This window comes from Symphalangus syndactylus, chromosome 3, assembly GCF_028878055.3.
Source record: "Symphalangus syndactylus isolate Jambi chromosome 3, NHGRI_mSymSyn1-v2.1_pri, whole genome shotgun sequence".
In the NCBI taxonomy this organism is placed as follows: domain Eukaryota; kingdom Metazoa; phylum Chordata; class Mammalia; order Primates; family Hylobatidae; genus Symphalangus; species Symphalangus syndactylus.
The window spans coordinates 117,681,429-117,705,145 of record NC_072425.2 but is presented as its reverse complement, the minus strand read 5'-3'; the positions used below and the strand labels follow the sequence as shown (position 1 = coordinate 117,705,145).

Below are 23,717 nucleotides of genomic sequence, written 5' to 3'. Positions count from 1 at the left end.
AAAATAACATGTAAATCTAAAACAGATAAGATAATGTAAACAGTGTGGGCCAGGCGCAGTGACTTATGCCTGTAATACCAGCATTCTGGGAGGCTGATGCAGGAGAATCACTTGAGGTCAGGAGTTGGAGACCAACCATACTGGCCAACACGGTGAAACCCAGTTTCTACTAAAAAATACAAAAATTAGCTGGGCCTGGTGGATCACGCCTGTAGTCCCAGCTACTTGGGAGGCTGAGGCGGGAGAGTCACTGGAATCCGGGAGGTGGAGATTGCCGTGAGCCGAGATTACTCCACGGCACTCCAGCCTGAGTGACAGAACGACTCCATCTCAAAACACCTTCCATCCATATTTACATCTTTGGCCCCGTATTGGCAAAATGGCCAGCCACTATTAGAGCCATTTTAACTCCAAGTGTCGAATTTGTTTTTGTTAACTAAATACTCTTCAATTTTTTTTTTCTTTGGCAGGTTTGGGGAAGGGGAGGCAGTAATTCTGTTTGTCAGTTAATGAAATGATATGACATAAACAGCAGTGGACTGTGTTTCACCAGAGGTGATTTTATATTTACTCATTACTCTGCCTGAAAGACAAAAAACCACCCAGGCCAAACAGTTTCCTTTCAACTTTTGCCATGTTGCTGTTCCTATCAACTGAATCCAGTGCCAAACTGCTGAGATATGAAACGATAAAATATAACATTCTCTTCCTGTTTTTCATTAAATCATCGTACTGTGATTAAGTCTTTAAAAATGCATCATTGGTGTTTCATAAGTTGCATTTAATATGTTGGATGTCAATATTTAGTTTTCTTTAAAAGTCTTACATGCCAGGGCAGATGTATCGTACATTCTACGACATAGGTTATCATTTGCCCATTCATGTATGTAATTATATGTTTTATGTCTACCGTCTACATTACTAAGGTCTGGGTGGGGAAGTGATTTCTATAAAAAGATAGAAGCATTATCCATGACCTCAAGCAGTTCTCAGAAAAAGGAAATGTGGAGAATAAGTACCCATATAGCATAAGGCAGAATATGCTATGTTCCACAGCCTCACGCAGATGCTGTACGAATAATACATTGATGCTATTGTTTATCAATATGTTTCCACTCAGGCCTATCATTGCATTTACATGGGATTAGGACTTTTTCTCCTACCCTTCACTCATGAGTCCCTAAAGTTTATCATGTTATAATGGGCTTATTTCTTGTAGGTGTTTTCATAGTTACTCATGCCTTATTCCTGTGATTCATACTTTAATTATACCTGCTAGTCAGGCTTTCTCTTATGCCACATTAACACAGCTACTTGAGAAAAACCAGAAATGCTTTTGCTTTGAGGTGGATTTACTGTCAGTTTTGAACTGTTGTTTCCATGCATTATTCTCTCCATCATAATTAACCGAACCAGATTCTTTCCAAGAGAATAGACTTTCTATACAAAAGATCAGCAATACCTGCAAGCTTGTTTTCATAAACAAATGTAATGGATTGAAATATAGCCTGTCCAGAAATTTCCACTTCATAACACATGACACCGTAAGCTGCGTGGTAAGCTTCGCAAATATTATTGGCTGACAGGCTCTTTGGCACAGAGAAATGTCTCTGTTTGTTTTCCTGATTCTGGAATGGGATATGTGGGCTTTGTTTACTTGCTTTTGAGAGCAAATAGATAGTAGAGGATAGTAAACTAATATGGCATTTGTAAATCTGCCTAAAACTTTTTCTTGACGTAGATCATGTCTGACACTTAAGCCTGGCACTTCGTATGTACTCAGTAAATGTTATTGTCAAGCTATTATTACTTTTCAATTAATTATGTAGATTCAGACCACCCAGACTCAGATAATCTGAGGTTAAGTTCAAGCCTGGTAAGAGATGACTAAACAGAAACCAAGTGTTTCTTCTTGGTTTCCCCTCCTCCCAGCTCCTGCTAACCATTCTACTTTCTATCTCTATGAGTTTGACAATGTAGGTATCTCATATAAATGAAATTATACAATATTTGTACTATGTGTCTGTCTTATTTCACTTAGATGATTCAGTCATCAAAAAGAGAAGCAAAGAAGAAATAAGAATTAGATATACATTTAAAACCTGTATGAGGGGCCAGGCCCGGTGGCTCAGCCTGTAATCTCAGAACTTTAGGAGGCCCAGGTGGGCATTTCACCTGGAGTTCGAGACCAGCCTGGCCAGCATGATAAAACCCCATCTCTACTAAAAATAGAAAAATTAGCTGGGTGTGGTGGTGTGCACCTGTAATCTCAGCAGCTACTAGGGAGGCTGAGGCACGAGAATTGTTTGAAGCCAGGAGGCAGAGGTTGCAGTGAGCCAAGATTGTGCCACTGCACTCCAGCCTGGGCAACGGAACGAGACTCTGTCATCTTAAACAGATAAAAATTTAAAAAAACCCAAAACAAATAAACAAAAAGAAACAAGCATTTGAACCTACTTAATTTTTGACTTAACAATTTCTAAAATACTCTTCTGCCAGCCGAAAAACGAAGTTCAGATTAAGCCCTTAGATACCAAGATCTTTTTATTCTGCCTTCTTAAAAGTATTATTATTGTCACACACAATGCTCTTAACATCACTATTTCTCATAAAATTAGTTGGTGTATGACACTGCATTTCTGATGGGCAAATGTACACATCATTAGTGACAGTAGCCTATGTGACTTAGTAACATTGTCTTTTCCAGTTAAAAAAAATGCTCTCACAAATTGTACAGCCCCCCTCAAATGCACACAGCTCTCCCTGCTTCCTCTCCACGGTTGTCATGAAGCACAGACAAATGCTAAATGTAGTCCGGGTCGAAAAAGAAACTTCACTTTGTCCGGGGGTAGGAAATGGGAGTCTCTCACAGGAAGAGTACAGAACATAGCCCACATTGTATGAGTCTGTGGATTCCAAGAGCTCATTATCCAATAGATGGACTAAAGAGCAATGGTTGGAAGACCAAAAAGTCAAATGATTGAGAGATGAGCAAAGAATTTAGACGGGGTAAGTACACACGAGATTGGGCAACAGATGGGCAGTAAGCAGATTAAATAAAGGAAGGAAATATAGTGTGATTTTTGTGGATGAGGTAGAATCCAACATAACTCTGAGATTTAAGCCTATACAACTCAGAAGTGTTATTTTTTTTTTAGAAGAAATATACATAGGTTTAGGTTTAGTCTCCTATGCTGAGTTTGAGGTAAAGTTAGAATAATTAAGAGGCACTTTCTCAGAAAGAAAAGTGCATCACAAACACTCAGGGCTGTTATGTTAGCTTAACGGAGGGGACACAGAAGCAGAAGTCAAGGTCAACTAGAGGGGAAGAATAGCTGCAGAGAGTGGAATTTGTTCTATGTGACAATATGACTTTTTTTCTAAGAGATGGTGTCTGGCTATGTTGCCCAGGCTGGTCTTGAACTCCTAAACTCAAGCAATCCTCCCACCTCAGCCTCCCAAAGTGCTAGGATTACAGGTGTGAGCCACTGCACAATATAACTTCTAAAGTCCCTGCCAAATCTAGATTTTATCATGATGACAGATTTTGGATGAACGGGATGAAGGCAAAGAACAGAAATCTAAGCAAGAAACACTCAACAACTAACTACGTTTATGAGGGGTGGGGAGAAAGAGAAACAGGCAGAGAGGTAATCACTTAATTTAGGAAAAGACATTTTTTAGCACAGATTTTGATTTCAATTTAGTATTGCCCTCTTGTGGCAAACCATGATGTTTGCTAACTCTGACAAAACTTCATAAAGAGCACAGGAAAAGGAGACAAAATGAAAAGGAGCAGTCTCCACCAATACTGGGCGTGATAGTTTTTGCATGTATTGCTCCATCTAAGTTTATCCACAAGCATGTGAAACAGGTATTGAGTCTGATTAGCCCCACTTTTAAAGTTTTATTTATTTATTTATTTATTTTGAGATGGAGTTTTGCTCTTGTACCCTAGGCTGGAGTGCAATGGTGCCATCTTGGCTCACTGCAACCTCCGCCTCCCAGGTTCAAATGATTGTTCTGCCTCAGCCTCCCAAGTAGCTGGGATTACAGGCACGTGCCACCACGCCTGGCTAATTTTTGTATTTTTAGTAGAGATGGGGTTTCACAGTGTTGGCCAGGCTGGTCTCGAACTCCTGACCTCAGGTGATCTGCTAGCTTCGGCCTCCCAAAGTGCTGGGATTACAGGCATGCACCACCGTGCCCAGCCGGATTAGCTTCATTTTTAACAAGGGGGAAGGTTATAACTGAAAGTGATTAACTTGCCTAAATTTATGTATAATATCTAGAAGGTACTGGAGTTGGGATTTCAAGCCAGGTCTACCTTGGTAAAAAGGCCATGCTAAACACACACATACACACACACACACATACACATTCAACAAATATTCATAAGTATCTGTTATATATCTGTGCTGCTGTAGATGCTGGAAATACAAGAAGAGTAATTTTGAGTAAATTTACCTCAATCCAGCCCTAATCAAATTTTCAATCTAATAAATTATAGCAGCAATATTAATCGAATGGTCAGCCAAAGGCAATTTATGAGCTGTGTGACTTAGGATAATCTAACTTTTAGGCTTTATACCTTTCCCAAGTATAAAATTAAGGATGATAGTGATAATGATAATGACTATCCTTTATTAAACCCTTACCCTGTGCCAGACACTGTCCTATGCTAATAATGAAATAACATCTATTGTTTCATTTGGGTTATTTAAAGCTCTAGACATGAGACATTTTTATACCTCTAAGACTCAAAGTTAGAACAAGAAATGTCCTCTGACCAATAATGACAATCAATTACAGCTAGAGTGCTGTTGACACTCCACCCATGCGTGCTTAGAGGCTTGCAGCTGCATTAGAAGAGGAAGTGCTTTTCCTCTTTTACCTCTCACTGAAACCCTCATGGGCATGGGCGTGGCCTCCGCTGGATTTCAAAGCAGCCACTGACCACACAGAAAGGAAGCAAATGTTTACTGAGCAACCACACTGTCCATGTCCCAGGAGGCCTACAAATCCTCACACTAACCCTGGAGGTAGGAATTTTATAATGAGATTGTTGAAGCCCCAAAATGCAAAAACAAAAACCAAGAACCACAAAAAGCCAACAAAAACACCCAGATAACTTGCCCCAGGATAAACAGTGAAGTCTCTAACTCCAAGACCACACCACAATGAATACGTTGGGACACATCATACGCATTTTATATATATATATGTTTTTGTTTTTGTTTTTGTTTTTGATACGGAGTCTCACACTGTCGCCCTGGCTGGAGTGCAATGGTGCAATCTCTGCTTACTGCTGCCTCCGCCTCCCGGGTTCAAGCAATTCTCCTGCCTCAGCCTCCCGAGTAGCTGAGATTACAGGCGCCCGCCACCACGCCCGACTAATTTTTTGTATTTTTAGTAGAGATGGGGTTTCACTATGTTGGCTAGGCTAGTCTCCAACTCCTGACCTCGTGATCCACCCACCTCGGCCTCCCAAAGCGCTGGGATTACAGGCGTGAGCCACAGTGTCCAGCCTGTTTTTGTATAGCTCCTTTTCCACATTTACATTTTTTGCGTTTAGACTCTAAGCTTTTAGATTACATCTTATTTCTTTGTATCTCTTGCACTTTGCATGCTATCAGCCCATAGATGATACCTAACAAATGTTTTTAATACTTGAGTGCCTTATAATCTTCTAAAAATCATTCTTCAGCTTCTGTGGTAGAGGTGTCTACACAGATTTGTAGAGAAAGCTTCTCCCATTTGGCACGGAGGTCTCTACGTGTTGCTTGAGCTCTACTGAGCATGAAAGGAGTGAAGCTCATTATCCGTGCTTCCAGGCGATGAGTTACATCTGCGCTAGAACTGCTGCCATCCAGCACACTGTAACAGGCCCTGGCAAAGGCAGTGAAAGACGTGATGAGGAAAATAACTAGCCCAGAAGGAGCTTAAGGAAACTAACTCAAATAAATGGCTCCACACCCAGCAAAGAGAAGTCATAACTCAGTCACAGTGAAGCGCACTAATGAATGTGATAAGAAGGATCATTGAAAAAGAACAGACCCACAGTCTCTACTGTTTGAACATTTCAGATGGAAAAAAAAAAAAGGAAAAAGAACAAATCTGAAAGAATCTGTAACCCGTAGTCACAGCGGCAACTTCCTTTACAAGGAATAAAGATACATAGTATTATCCTTTAAAATGTATATTATCTTACATTCTGTCAATGTGAATTTTATCTGCTAATGGAATTAGAAAATTTTACAAAATTTGTCAGTTTTACAAAACTAGGTATAAGAACAATTTTTTTTTCGGAAGAGTAAAGATCTTATTTTTACACTTGTTAGTAATTTTTTTCCCAGCTGCCAGTTTGTTGAAATTTTATTGTGAGACAAAAGTGGATTATTGAAATTAAACTTTAGTTTACTAGATAAATAAAAGTAAAACTAGTCCCAGTTCCATTTAATGTTGCAGTGTATTTTACCATTATGATTTTTTTGTGATCTTTCAAAGAATGTTTCAAAGATTTGTGGAGCTCTCCGAACTCTATTACATTATATCGTCAAGTAGAACAACATTTTACCATATGGCGAAAATCTTGTTGGTACTGAAAATGAATATTTAATGAATCATTATAAATCTTCTAAACCTGCTTTTCCCTCAATTTTGTATTATGAAAATTTTCAAACATACAGAAAAGTTGGAAAAAATAACGCAATGGATAGCTACATGCTTTCTACGTGGATTCAACAAATACCAACATTTTGTCATACTTGTTTTCTCACTCCTCATTTTGTTTATATATATATATATATATATACACACATGCATATGTATATAGAAAAGTTTTTTGTTTGTTTGTTTGTTTTTTTAAGACAAAGTCTCGCTCTGTCGCCCAGGCTGAAGTGCTGCAGTGGGACAATCTCAGCTCACTGCAATGCTCCGCCTCCCAGGTTCAAGCGATTCTCTAGCCTCAGCCTCCCAAGTAGCTGGGACTATAGGCACGGGCCACCATGCTCAGCTAACTTTTTGTATTTTTTTTTTTTTTTTTTGAAACGGAGCCTCGCTCTGTCGCCCAGGCTGGAGTGCAGAGGCGCGATCTCGGCTCACTGCAAGCTCCGCCTCCCGGGTTCACGCCATTCTCCTGCCTCAGCCTCTCCGAGTAGCTGGGACTACAGGCGCCAGCCACCACGCCCGGCTAATTCTTTTGTATTTTTAGTAGATTCGGGGTTTCACCGTGGCCTCGATCTCCTGAGCTCGTGATCCGCCCGCCTCGGCCTCACAAAGTGCTGGGATTACAAGCGTGAGCCACCGCGCCCGGCCTAATTTTTTGTATTTTTAATAGAGACAGGGTTTTGCCACGTTGCCCAGGCTGGTCTCGAACTTCTGAGCTCAGGCAATCCGCCCGCCTTGGCCTCCCGAAGTGCTGGGATTACAGGCATGAGCCACCGCACCCAGCCTATATGAAACATTTAAAGTAAATTTTAGCCAGGCACGGTAATCCCAGCACTTCGGGAGGCCGAGGCGGGCAGATCGCAAAGTCAGGAGTTTGAGACCAGCCTGGCCAACATGGTGAAACCTGGTCTCTACCAAAAATACTAAAATTAGCCGGGCGTGGTGGTGGGCGCCTGTAATCCCAGCTTCTCCGGAGGCTGAAGCAAGAGAATCGCTTGAAACCGGAAGGCAGAGGTTGCAGTGAGCGGAGATCACACCACTGCACTCCAGCCTGGGTGGAAGAGCGAAACTCCATCTCAAAAATAAATAAATAAAGTAAATTTTAGATATTTTTGACACATAATCTCTAAATATTTTAACATGAATCACCGAAGAATAAGGAAATTCTCCAACATAACTAAAACTGAAAGAAAATTAATATATGATGAAATATTAATATCATCAAATAGCAAATTGTTCCAAAAATGACTTTTATAGCTTAAAAAAAAAGCAAAACAAGATCTAACCAAGATCTTTACTGAGTCTTAGTCAATGGCCTATGTAACTCCAAATTTCTATTTTGGAGGGCAAGAATAAAAAAGCTCATTAATCATCATTCCATTCACTAATTAAGATTTTTGGAATAATTGAGCATAGATTAGTATGAGCCTTCCTTTACTACTGTCCAGAATAAAACGTTTGCTAATCAAACTAGCGGAAGAAGAACTGTTTTAAGTAGAACCATTCCCAAATCCTTAAGCACTTGAATTTGTCTTTGGTGTCTTCTAGGAAAAGATTGCTCTAGAGAAAGAGAATACTATGCAAAATGGATGTCTGGCATATAGTGTGTGGTCAGTAAATATTTTCTGACTAATGAATAAAATACTGGGGACCTAAAGATAAACAACATCAGCATCATCTGGAAAGTGGTTAAAATTGCAAAATCTTGGGCTCCACCTTCCACCTACAGAATTAGAAACTCACAGGTGGGGTGTTTTAACAAATCCTCTAGGTAATCCTCATGCTGGCTAAAGTTTGAGAACAGCTGACCCAGAACATTTCTTAGTGGACATCAAGATTGAAGAGCAGTCTTAGAAAAGGAAATCGAGAATACAGCTTTGAGATTAGGCAAGGGGAAAAATGGTAGGTAGAATGGCCAACAGAGGCTTAGCTAGATGCCAATGTCAGGGGGAGCCAGCCTGTAGACAGGGCCTCCGCTAGGGAACTGACAGTAGGAACACCACCCTTCAATTACATCATTACATATCTAATGTTCTTGCTTTTACTCTCACTGTTGAGGTGCACTTGAGGATAGCCTTTATCTTCAGAAAAGACTATCAGAATGTCTTATTTGGACAGGCGCGGTGGCTCACGTCTGTAATCCCAGCACTTTGGGAGGCCGAGGTGGGCAGATCACAAGGTCAGGAGTTTGAGACCAGCCTGGCCAACATGGTGAAACCCCGTCTCTACTAAAAAAAAAAAAATACAAAAATTAGCCGGGCATGGTGGTGAGTGCCTGTAATCCCAGCTACTCGGGAGGCTGAGGCAGGGGAATTGCTTGAACCCGGGAGACAGAGGTTGCAGTGAGCCAAGATTGCACCACTGCACTCCAGCCTGGGCTACAGAGCAAGACTCTGTCTCAAAAAATAAAAAAAAGAGAATGTCTTATTTAAATTTAATAACTGACACTACTGAAACAATTTTTTTTTTTTTTTTTTTTTTTTTTTTACAAGCCTAGTTTTATCCTAGGCATCTGGGTTCAACTAGCACGGAGAAGATGGGACTGGGACTGGGACTGGGCGGGAGTGATAGGAGTAGGTGGGTTGTCACCTGACACAGTCTCTTCCCTTGGGAGGGAACTTTTGTTATGACAATGACTCCTTGGTGTTAGCTTCCAAGGTCAGTTTCACCATGAAATAGGTATGCTGGGATCTTGTCTGATCGGTTGCCTCAGTCAGAAGGCTTAAGGATGACTCAGGACCTGAAATGATTTGACTTTTCCTTTCATGCTGGAGATAGAGACAGTTGAAGAGGGAAGGAAACAATAATAAAAATAGTGAATGAGGTTGTTTGACAGGGAGGAGCAGAAAGACTAGGGATTTCCAGGTTATCCCTGCATCTCTAGTGAATTCCATGTGACAGATGACTCAACGGGAAACATGAAAAACTGTCTTTTTCCAGTTTTGAAAACAATTCACCTGCCTAATGATCTATTAGTGAGATTTTCTTTCTGATAATGATTGATTTCTGCCATTCCAGACAATAAGAAATGACTATGGAATTATGTGTAAAAAGGAGACTGCTACTGTCTAGCCTTCTCTAGACAGAAAAAAAGGGTTACCTAATCATAAAATATTTTCTTCTCAAATAAGAAAAAAAAAAATCATACTTCTCTTCAAGATTTTTCAGGGCATCTTCAAAAATTAGAAAAATAATGACTAGCTAAATTATTTCTAAAACGATGTGATTAGGCAGGGCGCAGTGGCTCACGCCTGTAATCCCAGCACTTTGGGAGGCCGAGGCAGGTGGATCATGAGGTCAGGAGTTCAAGACGGGCTTGGCCAAGATGGTGAAACCCCGTCCCTACTAAAACTACAAAAATTAGCCAGGCGCAGTGGCAGGCGCCTGTAATCCCAGCTACTTGGGAGACTGAGGCAGAAGAACTGCTTGAACCCGGGCGGCAGAGGTTGCAGTGAGCCAAGATCATGCCATTGCACTCCAGCCTGGGCGACAGAGTGAGACTCTGTCTCAAAAAATATAAATAAATAAATAAATAAATAAATAAATAAATAAATAAATAAAACAATGTGATTAATCCTGTTAACATAGTAGGACAATATTAATCCTGTTAACATAGTAGGACAATAGTATGACAATATATGAGTATAAAATTTTGTTCAAAAGTAGACATTTCATAAACACCAGGAACCCCGTTTAACTGGGTAGATTATTTAGCAAGGTAAGGTGATCATTTTGAATTCCACATTTTCTCTATGAGTTATTCTCTGATGATTCTTTTTTTTTTTTTTTTTTTGAGATGAAGTCTTGCTCTTGTACCCCAGGCTGGAGTGCAGTGGTGCGATCTCAGCTCGCTGCAACCTTTGCCTCCTGGGTTCAAGCAATTCTCCTACCTCAGGCTCCCCAGTAGCTGGGATTACAGGCACCTGCCACCACGCCTGGCTAATTTTTGTATTTTTAGTAGAGATGGGGTTTCACCATGTTGGCCAGGCTGGTCTCGAACTCCTGACCTCAGGTGATCCGCCGGCCTCGGCCTCCCAAAGTGCTGGGATTACAGGCATGAGCCACCGTGCCCGGCCTCTCTGATGATTCTTGTTGCAATCTCTTTCACTGCTCCAAAATCTGTATCTCCAGACAGACCTTTGTAGCAGCTGCCCATTGGACATCTCCACAATGGATATTTCAAAGGTCCCACAAGCTCAGCATGCACACTTTGGTACACTTATCCTTTTTCCTAAACCTGCTCTTCAAATTGCATTCTCTACCTAAGTTGGATATCTAGGAAACTTGACATGTAATCAGTCACCAAACTACCTCTTTGCTATCTCCTCTCTAGCCTCAGCTTCAGCACTAGGTCATTCCTCACTGCCCAGGCAATTAAAATAAGTCCTTAGCTTGTCTCCCTGGCTCTAGCCAGCAGTTCTCTAATCCATGATTACAGCCAGAATAATCTTTCTAAAAAAAGCAAATCTCATTATTCTCTCTAGGGCTTAAAATCCTTCAGTGGCTCCTCATTGATTAACGGATAGAGTCCAAACTCTTTCGTGTGCCAAACCAGTCTCTGTTATCTCTCCAACATTACTGATTGCCTTATCTTTTGCCTCTGAAATTATGCTTCAGTCCAGCTGAATTTCTTTAAATTCCCCTAATGGGTTAGCGAGAGGGATCATCAGAAGTTCAAGAGGCATCTATGAGAAATTTTATGTTTTAATTTTCATTGAAAATTTTAAAATGATATAAGCCTACTTTGAATCATCTACATCAGTGCTTTTCAAACTTCCGTGTGCATAGGAATCACCTGGAGATTTTTTTTAAGGCACTGAGTCCGAATCAGTAAGTCCTGTAGTGCCCAAGACATTTCTAACAAGCTCCAGACGATGCCAGTGCTGCTACTCCCTGGAACACTTTTTGAGTAATAAGAGTCTAGGATGATGACCACTTCCTATTTTATTTTTGAGATGGGGTATTCTTCTGTTGCCCAGGCTGGAATGCAGTGCAATCTTGGCTCACTGCAACCTCTGCCTCGCAGGTTCAAGAGATTCCACCACCTCAGCCTCCTCAGTAGCTGGGAACATAGGCACATGCCACCATGCCCAGCTAATTTATATATATATAAAAATATATATATTTTAATATTTTTTATATTATATATGGATATATATATATTTATATATATATATTTTTTGTAGAGACGGGGTTTCGCCCTTTGCCCAGGCTGGTCTGGAACTCCTGAGCTCAAGTGATCCCTCTGCCTCAGCCTCTCAAAGTGCTGGGATTGCAGGCATGAGCCACCGCCCCCTGCAGCGATGACCACTTTCTTACTAATACCACAAACTTGCCTTATCATCATGGACTAATGAGTAAAGAGAGGAGACGATATTTCAAGTGATAGATTATTTTACAAATGAAGGCCAAGTGATGTCACGGCTTGCTGTACAAAGATTTGGCAATGGTTCTAGTTTAAAAAAAAAAGATGAAATAATTGAATCGTCACTTAGGACAAAGTAGTATAGGCGTATCAATTTCAAAAGATTCATAGCAATCAAGACAATATTGTTTTAGCAAAAATTATCAGTCATACCATTAAACTGATGTTATTTAAATGATACTAGTTTTATATTTTTCTTTATAATTAATTTGTTCATCTATTTGGTTTTATAGTTATGTAACAGCTATAAGCATTAGAGTTTATACTTAGTGTTATGTTTCTATGCATATAATCTAAATTGACTCCAGGATACATGAGAAATATATTCCTTTATAAGAGATCTAAATACTACACAAGTCTGAGAAATACTGGACTAAGCCTACTCATGTGTCTTTGCCTTTGCTCCTGTTGTGACCGCTGGAGTACCCTTCCCTAATCCCTTGTCAACCTCACCATTCTGCCTATGATGATGGCTCATTTTCTGAGACCTATAGTCAACTTCATACAACAACTGTGTCTTGTCCTAATTTCTTTCATAATGTCTGTAATGCTGTGCTGCACACTTAAATGCACATGTTTGCTTACTTTATTCATTATCTTTTCTGTCCAAGGACAAAGGCCTTGTCCTGCTTGTCTTATTTGTAATTATTTGACACACCATAGCTGCTCAATAAATGTTTTCCGGAAAACTAAATGAAGGCAAAACTTGGTTTGCTCCTTTCTAACACAGACAAAAAAGAGCGTGCTGACCTAGCATGTGTTCACATTTGTGAGTGGAAAAAAATTAAAACTATAAAATAATTGTAATATTCTTCTACATGTAATTTGATTCTAATAAGGTAATTCAAAATCCTATTTTCTCCTAGAGAATCTGCTGAAAAGTTCATATTTTCTCTAATTTTCCAGAGGTCTGATTGTTTAGGTTAAGCTTAGAGAGCTTTCAAATAATGCAACAAGAACATTATGATTACGTTTTGGTTGATGCATCATGAGAACTAAAAATAGAATGGAAAGACTGAAAACCTTTACTTGAATCTTCAGCCAAAGTATGGTTAAACATTATGGATGAGCAGGAATTGTGGCTTTTAACTTTCAATTACACAGGATAAATTCCACAACCTGTAGATTGTCCTGGCTCAACTTCCCAGCATTTTGGCTTTGCCTTTCAATTATGGTTACACCTTCACTGGGGCTGGAAGAGAGAGTGAAACTCAGTTTACCTTGAAGGACAAGACAAACTTGAAATATAATATTTGGCTTTATTTGAGGAGACTGATTTTTTGGCCTATGTACAGAAAGTAGTCTACTTTCTAATGAGGAAGACCCTCTCTTAATTAATCAGGATGATGGACAGTGTGGGGTTGGGATTGGGATAAAGAACTGGAGACCAGAAATGGGTTCCATCCAATTCTGTCCCTGATGTGTAACCATGACTGCAGTGCTGTGCAAATACTGTTTGAGAGAATGGCTTTGATGGAACGAAGCCAAGATGGCAAAGTACAGATCTGGATTTTTATTTTATGTTAATAGCTGCTTCCACTTCATTATGAGAACAAGATCCCCTTAGCCCTAGAAGCCATAGAAACTTGTACAGTTCAGTGGTTTTGAAGAATAATTAATTCATTTATAGCTTCAACCAAGCATTTCCCTGCTTAAAATAGAACAAATAATCTAGGAAGGGGATTTCTCTTCTAACTCCTCAAGGTTACTTATTTTACTCTCTAGGTGTGTTCAATGGTCCTCCAAGTTCATCATGATTTTCTTACCTCTGGACCACTCTTTCTCATCCTAATCCAAGGAAAAACCATTTTTTCAATATCTTACACAGATTACTTCCATCAAGAAGCTTCCCAGCCATGCGCAGTGAGTTACCCACTATTTCCTTTGAGCTAGGTTTATTTCTCCTACAGGATTCATGGAGTATGTAATACACATTCTATTTGTTGACCTGATGTAAACAGGGTGGGAACGCATAAACATAGACATGTGGAATCTTGAACCTGTGATACAGTGGATAGAACACCTGATCAGGAGTCAAAATGTGTGGTTTCAAACCCTCCTTCTCCATATGGCCAAGTAGAGAATTTCTGTCTTGTACATTTTGTAGACTGGGCTTTTATCTTTTACTTTTCTACTTGAGATCATTAATCAGTTCGTATGCCCACTCTTTTGCTCAGTCTCTGTCACACAATGTGTGCTCAAATAGTCATTATATTGGGCTAAATTAAATGTGGCATTCTTGTTTTGCACTAATATGGCCTTCTGTGTTTCACAAACAGGATCTTGGTGCAAAATTGCAGGATTTTTTTTCCATTTGGTAAAGAGGGAAATACACAGACTAAAAACAGATTTGCCCTATTTATTTTCTGATGTGTCAGAAAATTGTCTGCCCACATGTCACAGAGTTAGATTAACATTATTGTGTATTTTACTAACATTGTGCTTATAAAGGAATTGAGCTAGTCCTCGAGATTTTATTTATCTTCGATGTCTTTGCTCTACCTGTACACTGTGTTAATTTCTAAATGGACTCCTATCCTGGGAATCCCATTTTTGAGACAGATATCTAAACCACAATCTGCATTCTGAACGTCTTAAATGCCTACGCACTAACCGCAGCTGTTTGTTTATTCCCTGTTTCAACAGGGACAAATATAGTCACTAATTTTTGCCTTTTAAGGTAACAACCCAATTTAGTACTGAAGGTGGGGGGTGGTAGAAGACAGAGGAGAAATCATCATAGTCACAGTAGACACAAAAATACAAAATATCACAACAGTCTCTGTTCTTTGAACATTCACATAGAAGACATAAACTAAGTGTGTACAATGTAATTTAAAAGAATAGGTGCAATTCTGTGGTATTTTGACAGTATATCTAAATGATTTGTGCTTTTAGGCAATTTTCGAAACTTTATCATGTACAGTGGCTCATCAGAACTCAGTTTGTACTGTCTTATCCATATCTTGTTCTGTAGAAATTCAGGGAATGCTGGGCGTAGCTCACTCGTGTAATCCCAGCACTTTGGGAGGCTGAAGTAGGCAGATCACCTGAGGTCAGGAGTTCAAGACCAGCCTGGCCAACCTGGCGAAACCCCATCTCTACTAAAAATATAAAAATTAGCCAGGTGTGGTGGCACATGCCTGTAATCCCAGCTACTCAGGAGGCTGAGGTGGGAGAATCACCTGAACCCAGGAGACAGAGGTTGTAATAAGCCAAGGTCGTGCCACTGTACTCCAGCCTGGGTGACAGGTGAGACTCCATCTCAAAAAAAAAAAAAGAGAGAGAGAGAAATTCAGGGTATACTTCAGGAGGAAAGTGGCCCCTAAATTTTGGTTATGGATTGTATGGGTCATAATTGGAGGTCATGTCATCAGTACACCATAGTCATATTTATGAAATGATCCCACATCATATAGTCCTGACTCTATTTCTCTGATACCAATTTTTATTCATAATAAATTTAGAGGTGTGGCATGGCATCCCCTGAGAGTGATAATTACACGTTATGTTTGTACATATCTTTATACTTCACATACTTTGTCTCATTTAACCCTCTCTATTACTCAGAGCCCTTTCAGTTGCAAGTGGCACAAACCAACTTGAACTAGTGTAAGCTTTGAAGGAGAGGGAATCCTTCCGGGGTGGGGGGTGTTAATGGCTTAATTTAAAACTTCGGGGGCATCTCTAACTCTGTCCCAAACTCTCACCTCAGATTTTCTCTCCGATAATTGGCCTGAAAATAAAATCCAAAGCCATCTGGCTTTGGCTTCACATATTTCTCAGTGCTTGCTGCCCTAGAGGACAGATTCTGTGTGATCATATAGCAAAACTCAAAGAGGGACTTCAATTGGCCTTTTGTGGGTCATGTGCCCATACCTGGGACCAATTATAATACAAAGAGAGGGTTGCAGTATTCTGATTGGCTATGTCTGTGTCACTTGCTAAACCTTGTGGTCAGGAGATTGGTGGGGCTCTCAGAAATAACCATTGTATCAGAACTACAGGAGGTAGGAAGGCGCTGTTCCCAGAGGGAAAAAGAATGCTGGGAATTTGACAGCAATAGATGGTCACTGTGTTTCAAAACACTAGGAGTGGTATTGCTTTTCCTATTTTAGAGACTTAGAGAGATTGATTTGCCAAAATTCACATTGCTAGCAAATAGCTAAACTAAATCTGCTAATGTAGTTTATTCCTTTTGCTGATCTTCAGATAGAACACGTTAACCACTTACAAAAATTCTTCCTTCTTGGCTGGGTGCGGTGGCTCATACCTGTAATCCCAGCACTTTGGGAGGCTGAGGTGGGTGGATCACCTGAGATCAGGAGTTTGATACCAGCCTAGACAACATAGTGAAACCCCATCTCTACTAAAAATACAAAAATTCGCCGGGCATGTTGGCACGCACCTGTAATCCCAGCTACTAGGGAGGCTGAGGCAGGATAGCTTGAACCCAGGAGAAGGAAGTTGCAGTGAACCCAGATTGCACCGCTGCAGTCCAGCCCAGGTGACAGAGCAAGACTCCATCTAAAAAAATAAAAATAAAATATAATGAAGAATTCTTCCTTCTCTATGAAAGGGGCATGTAGATAGGCCCATAAAGTTACCATTTCAAAGTAATAGTAATTGGGTGCACTTTACGACCTGGGAAGAAATCAGGAATATTTTGCAAGTGGTTACAAACAACAAGAAGTTATTTTAAATATAGTACAGCACTGCAAGAAAGAAGCACCAATATTACTATTGAGCTTGGCACAGTGCTCATGCCCATATTTCCAAGTACATGGGAAGCTGAGGCAGGAGAATCAATTGAGCCCAATAGTTCAAGAGCAGCCTGGGCAAAATAGTGAGACTCCGACTTATGAAAATAAAATACCAACTGTACTGGTCTAACTTTCCCTTAAGTATTCCTCTGAGATGCTGCAGCGGGGTGGCAGAGAAAATTTGGTTAAAATGACACAGGGGTAGAATTAGGTAAACTAAGAAGCTTTTTTGTTAAAAAGTGGTTTCATGCAGGCTGCTGTCAGAGGCAACCGGAGTCTAAGAGAACTAAGGCAGTAATAGAGGTCAAAGAGTGTCTGGGCAAAAAGCTACGTGTGCATACCTAATTTGTATTGTCTGCTCCTAGAGATAAGAAGGAATCCAATGAGTAGATCTACCCCAACTCCTGGAATCCCCAAAGCCTATTTATCAACAAACATTTAGCTATTCAAATTTAATGCACTGACTATTGCATAATTTTATCGTTAACTTTTCTTCCTATATTTCCCAATAAACTTCAGATGCATCAAGGTATCATCTCAAGACATTTAAGAAAGTTACAAATAAAAACAGAAGCCATTGACGGAAGTTCTGTGAAGAAAATGACAAACAAGAACACCAGTTTTAGATTGGACCGAAAAAAAAATGCAGCCCCTGGAGCGGGCTTAGAGTGCTGATTGTAAAGAAAAATGAGTTAGATTTTATGGAAAATTGTATTAAATAAACAAACTAAGAGAAAATGTAAAAATATAGTTTTAGGGAAATAAATTTATGGATCATGCATCTTGAGGTCTGATTGGGTGGGGAGTGGGGAAAGACCATAACATAGAACTACTCCGTAAGCAATAAAAGCATTTTAACTGCATAATTGAGAAGCTTTTCAGAAAGATAGCCTAGTACTTAAAACAGTCTTGTGACTTTTAATTCTGAAGATGGGACAATATTTTTGGTGTTAAGGAAAATGGAGATGTGAGAATTAAAAATGCCATAGATGTTTAAAGCAAATAAACACTATTTTCAAAATTGGTTGGAAAATATACACTGACCCTATGTTGTCTATAGAGATTTGACTATGTCTATAACTTCATGTTTGACGATAAATAGTAAACGTGTTGATTTAAATGCTTTCAAATGTTTTTCATCTTTCCATGAATATAACTTAACTTTATTATTATTATTTATTTATTTATTTTGAGACAGAGTCTCACTCTGTCACCCAGGTTGGAGTGCAATGCTGCGATCTTAGCTCACTGCAACCTCTGCCTCCCGGGTTCAAACAATTCTCCTGCCTCAGCCTCCTGAGTAGCTGGGATTACAGGCTTGCACCACCACACCTGGCTAATTTTTGTATTTTTTGTAGAGACAGAGTTTCACCATGTTGGCCAGGCTAGTTTCAAGCTCCTGACCTCAAGTGATCCACCCACCTTGGTCTCCCAAGGTGCTGGAATTACAGGTGTGAGCCACCATGCCTGGCCAAATATAACTTTACTTTAAATAAGGAATGGACATTTTATACTAATCTTGATTAATTTATCTTTTGTTCATGAGTCTTTCTAAAATATTTCTGAACTATCTTACTGTTTAGTAGCTTATGGTACTCTAAACAAAATCTTCTTGTAGAAGTCAGATCAATTTTTGTTTTCAAGGTCAGAAGGGAGAAAAACGAACAGTGGCAGAGTTAAAAAAAAAAAAAGTTTATCATCTTACGCTTGTATTCCACAATGGCTAGAGAGTTATTTTCTGTCTAAAGCCATGCTATTTAGTCAGGCACCCAGGTCCTGGGTGACAAATACAAAAGAGCCGTGCCCTTGGAAAAGGCCAAAGGGAAAAGTATTGCCAGAAAGATCCTAACAAATAGGCTCACCTGTTGCTCAATGCCTCACCTCTATTTATAAACTTTCGACACACTGATTTTCATAGTTATGCAAGGAAGATCCCTGACCCCTACTCATTTATACTCACTTGTGCAAATGACTAGAAAAAACACTCTACAGTCTTCTTGGTATTTCACTCGTCTGAAAATAAAGGAACTTCTCCATTTTCCCAGGGATACAGGGAAAAGAACTTACTGAAGAAGAAAGTTGAAGAACTAGAAAGTTGTGTGGCAGCCATACCATCCCTATTCACACTATAAACTAACTTAGAGCTACACTAAGAAGATTACATTTAATTTTATAAAATTGAAACATCTTTCAAGCTTATAGCTTGTAATTGAACATATTGATGTTGGCACTGATTTCCAGCATAGATGGAAACTTAGGTGAAAACTCGCTGTGACTCTGACTCCTTGATCAGTAGAAGCAGTTATTTTATTTTTTTTAAATTTTTATTTAGTTTTGATTTCATAATCATAAACTTAACTCTGCAATCCAGCTAGGCATGGAAGGGAACAAGGAAAACATGGAACCCAAAGGGAACTGCAGCAAGAGCACAAAGATGACAGGACACTGCGAGCAAATGGGGTGGAGAGGGGCTCTCCTGAGCTACAGAAGAAATGGTCTGGTGGTTAAGATAAAACACAAGTCGCCGGGCGCGGTGGCTCACGCCTGTAATCCCAGCACTTTGGGAGGCTGAAGCGGGCAGATCACGAGGTCAGAAGATCAAGACCATCCTGGCGAACACAGTGAAACCCCGTCTCTACTAAAAATACAAAAAATTAGCCGGGCGTGGTGGCGGGCGCCTGTAGTCCCAGCTACTTGGGAGGCTGAGGCAGGAGAATGGCGTGAACCCGGGAGGTGGAGCTTGCAGTGAGCTGAGATCGTGCCACTGCACTCCAGCCTGGGCCACAGAGCGAGACTCCATCTCAAAAAAAAAAGATAAAACACAAGTCAAACTTATTAGAGTTGTCCACAGTCAGCAATGCTGATTATCTTCTTGCTGGTCTTGCCATTCCTGGACCCAAAGCACTCCATGGCTTCCACAATATTCATGTCTTCTTTCACCTTGCCAAAGACCACATGCTTGCCATCCAACCACTCAGTCTTGGCAGTGCAGATGAAAAACTGGGAACAATTTGTGTTGGGTCCAGCATTTGCCACGGACAAGATGCCAGGACCTGTATGCTTTAGGATGAAGTTCTCATCTTCAAATTTCTCCCCGTAGATGGACTTGCCACCAGTGCCATTATGGCGTGTGAAGTTACTACCCTGACACATAAACCCTGGAATATTTCTGTGAAAGCAGGAACCCTTATAACCACATCCTTTCTCTCCAGTGCTCAGAGCATGAAAGTTTTCTTCTGTCTTTGGAAACTTGTCTGCAAACAGCTTGAAGGAGATGCACCCCAAGGGCTCGCCGTCAAAGGCGATGTCAAAGAACACGGTGGGGTTGACCATGACGGATAGTACAGGGCTCCCGGCAGTGGCATCTGCAAAGCCAAAGCAGTTATTTTAAGAACAAAGACCTGCTAGTTTTTGCAAAGCAAGTTTATGCTGATTGCTATCAACTAGAGCTTACAACGTGTTTCTTTATTGTTTTGTTTGGTAAGTGGGTCTCGCCTCAGTTACGATTCTGTATCTTTGTGCCAGGTTGGGATCAAGGAAAACCATGCTTTGTTTCCAGCTGTGTGTGCTCTGTATCTCTTTGTACTTCTGTTTCCCCATCCATAAAAACATTTCAACTTTTCATGGCAGTTAACCAATTTCAAACATCTCTCAGGGCTCAGACTAAAGGAATGAGACACACTTTAAATTATTTGTATGGGCTTTGCCATTCGGCACTCTTTAATTTTAGCAATTTTCATGAGCACTTAAATGTAATAATGCATTTCATGTAATAATAACACTTAATTATTATTATCTATTATTTATCCAATGATCTCATGGTAGCTTATAAACACTAAGTAATTGAGATTTACAAAACCCTGTGAGGTTCAAGTACAATGGCCATGTTGCATTTACCCACTTATTTCTCTAAATGCTGCTTTGAAGTCTTTAAATATTTAATTAGTGATTATAACTCAAGCTGCTGTCTGGGAAACCTAAAGTAGACACATTCTGAATCTTTTCTTGTGTGTGTGGTTTTCAAATAAAGTTAGTAATGATTTCTGGACACAAAAAACCCCAGAAATTTTACTAAGTAATTTTGACTTAGGGTTGAAACTACATTCTTAGAAATATTCAGTTGAGAAAGAAAGCTATGCTGACAGTCTGCTGAAAACAATAATACTGAAATAGCTCATTATTCCACTACAGCATTCTCCACAGTGGTCGGGGATGCACTGACTTCATAAAGATTTTATTATGAGCCCAATACTTATTTTTCACACTTTTCTCTGATTATCTTTTTTGACTTTTACCTCAAATTTTAAGAATAGACTGTTTTATAATGGGAGAGAGCTATGGACTGGTAATCCTGATGTCTAGGCTCTTCTGCATCTGTGATTTAAACCATTTATTTCACTTTGTTAATATTGTTTTTTTGTATAAAATTGAGGCAAAATAATACATACTCTACTATCTCAACATTGTAGCCATTATAAAGTGAGATAATATGCAAAGTTCTTTCTCTGGGTCCCTACTTGTTTCATATTCAATCAAATATTTATTTAATGCTTATTATGTGCCAGTCTCTGTTCAAAGGGCTTGGAATATACAGTAAATAAATAAATAAATGAAAGAAGGAATGAATGAATAACTTGTTCTCATGAAGCTTATAATCCAGTGGGTAGAGGGAGATAAATAAGAAAAAATGTATAATGCGTTAGATGGTTGCTGTGGTTTGAATGTTTGTCCCTTCCAAAACTCATGTTGAAATTTAATTGCCATTGTAACAGTATTAAGAGGTGACCCTTTTTAAGAGGTTGATTAGGCCATGAGGACTCTGCCCTCGTGGGTGGGATTTATGACTTTATAAAAGAGTAAATTGGGCCCCCTTTTGTCTCTTCATTCTGCCTTCTGCCATGTGAAGACAAAGTGTTCCTCCCCTCCAGAGGAGGCATCATTTAAGGCACCATCTTAGAATCAGAATTGCCAAACCTGCTGGCACCTTGATATTAGAGTTCCCAGCCTCCAGAACTGTGAGCCAATAAATTTATGTTCATTATAAATTACCCAGTCTGTGACATTTTGTTATAATAGCATAAATGGACTAAGACATAATGTGATAAATATTATGGAAAATTCTGATTCAGTAGAGGTTCTACGACTTATGAGCTATGTAGCCTTAAGAAAATTACCTATACCTCAGTTTTCTAAGCTGTGATATGAGAAAAATTATACTACTAACATGTCAGAGTTTGTATCTATTTAATCACAAATAGTCCAGTTCGCTATTCTAGTAAGATTTAGTGAATTGCAATCAATGTATGGTCACTATGATAACAAGAAACTAAAGGGACTTTCTATGACATACTGGTCTTCTCAGAAATAAGATTTCAACCCAGGCAGCCCGATTTATGGTTTCTGCACTTAACTACTGGCCTACATTACTTCCCACCAATAATTACAGTTACAGCTTCACATGCATAATCTCATTTAATCTACATAAGAACCTTACAAAATAAGAAACATTAATGTCCCCACTTCACAGGCTCTTCCTTTGAGCTGCCGAGGCACCATCACCATCCTTCTTCAGAGATCGTCCCAGCTCTGGAGGGCCTCTCCAAGTTTCAGGTGCTAATTACTCTAACCTTTTATCTTTGTGGTTCTTTTATCATTGAGGTGGTAGGGCTTCATGCAGTTGCAAGCTATGTGTTATTTTAGTACCCTCTTCCCATTTTTCAAGATATTCTGTTCAATGGGCTTGGACAAAGCTATGTGTTACTTCAGTGTCCTCATTTTTTAATTTGCCTATACTATTTGATCAGTTCCTTTTAATAAAATTTGTCTGTTGAAATACCTACTGTGGTTTTTGTTTTTCTGCTTCAACCCAAAATGATTCTCTACTTAGTACTAAAAGTGATCCCTTGCTAAAAATACACCACAATGATGAACTATTGGGATTGGTTTAGTCATGTTCTTGGCCTTGAATGAAGCACTAAATGTATGCTGATCAGAAGGGGAGTACTAGTAATCCACAGCATGCAGTATCAAGATGCATCACAATTAAGCCCTGTAGTTGATTGTGATCAAGTGCTAACTCAAGCAAACACCTCACACTTTCTAATGTAATAGTCGTCTGCATAGATGGCTAATGATTTGTTTAATCAGTCCTCTATAGATGGAGTAATTCTCAATTTTTCATTATGATAGTGCCATTGTAAACATATATAATATATATATAACTATTGCTTTAAGATAGTATTTAAAAAGTAATGTTTAATAATGTTGTGGGAGGTTATTTCCGGCAAAGGAATTGTGGGTGATCTTTAGTTTCTTCTTTATAATATTCTGCATTTCTAATTTCTTTTCCAATAAGAATTTTTTTACTTTTATGATAAGAAAAAATGAAGTTATCTCCTCTCCTCCAATTAATGACTATTCATTTTACCACTATGTCAACATAAGTGTACTTTGCTGTGATTTAATGAGATTTACAGCAACTGTGAACTCTGCAATAATGAGGATAAGTCACTAAGTCAGTTTAACTGATTGCTATAGCTCATGTTTGATCAATTATTTTTCCTCAGGGTGAAAATAATTTTCAGTTAATCTGAAAATAATTCATGAAATCATAGAATCTCTAGGTTGAAAGACACTACAAATGTCCTAAAGACCATAAAAAATTGTCTCACTAAATAAACTTTTAAGAAATAGACATAGACATTTAGAGATGGCTGGAAGAAACTTCAGGAGCCAGGTAGCTTATGACCTCTTTATCTGAGAACCAGAGAGGCTGACTGATCTTTAGTAACCAGGATAGTGGCTGAGACGAGACTAGAACTGAGGTACCAAATCCTGACTCCTGGCTTAATGTTCTTTCC

At 39.4% G+C, this 23,717-nt stretch overlaps 1 protein-coding gene across 1 annotated transcript; it reads right to left on the bottom strand.

Annotated features, from left to right (window-relative positions):
* Positions 1–19,692: 19,692 nt before the first annotated feature.
* On the bottom strand, positions 19,693–20,202 carry LOC129478386 (peptidyl-prolyl cis-trans isomerase A-like). Its single transcript, XM_055269996.1, has one exon. The coding sequence runs from the start codon at positions 20,188–20,190 to the stop codon at positions 19,693–19,695; it is 498 nt and encodes a 165-aa protein (XP_055125971.1). The 5' UTR covers positions 20,191–20,202.
* Between the last annotated feature and the right edge of the window lie 3,515 nt (positions 20,203–23,717).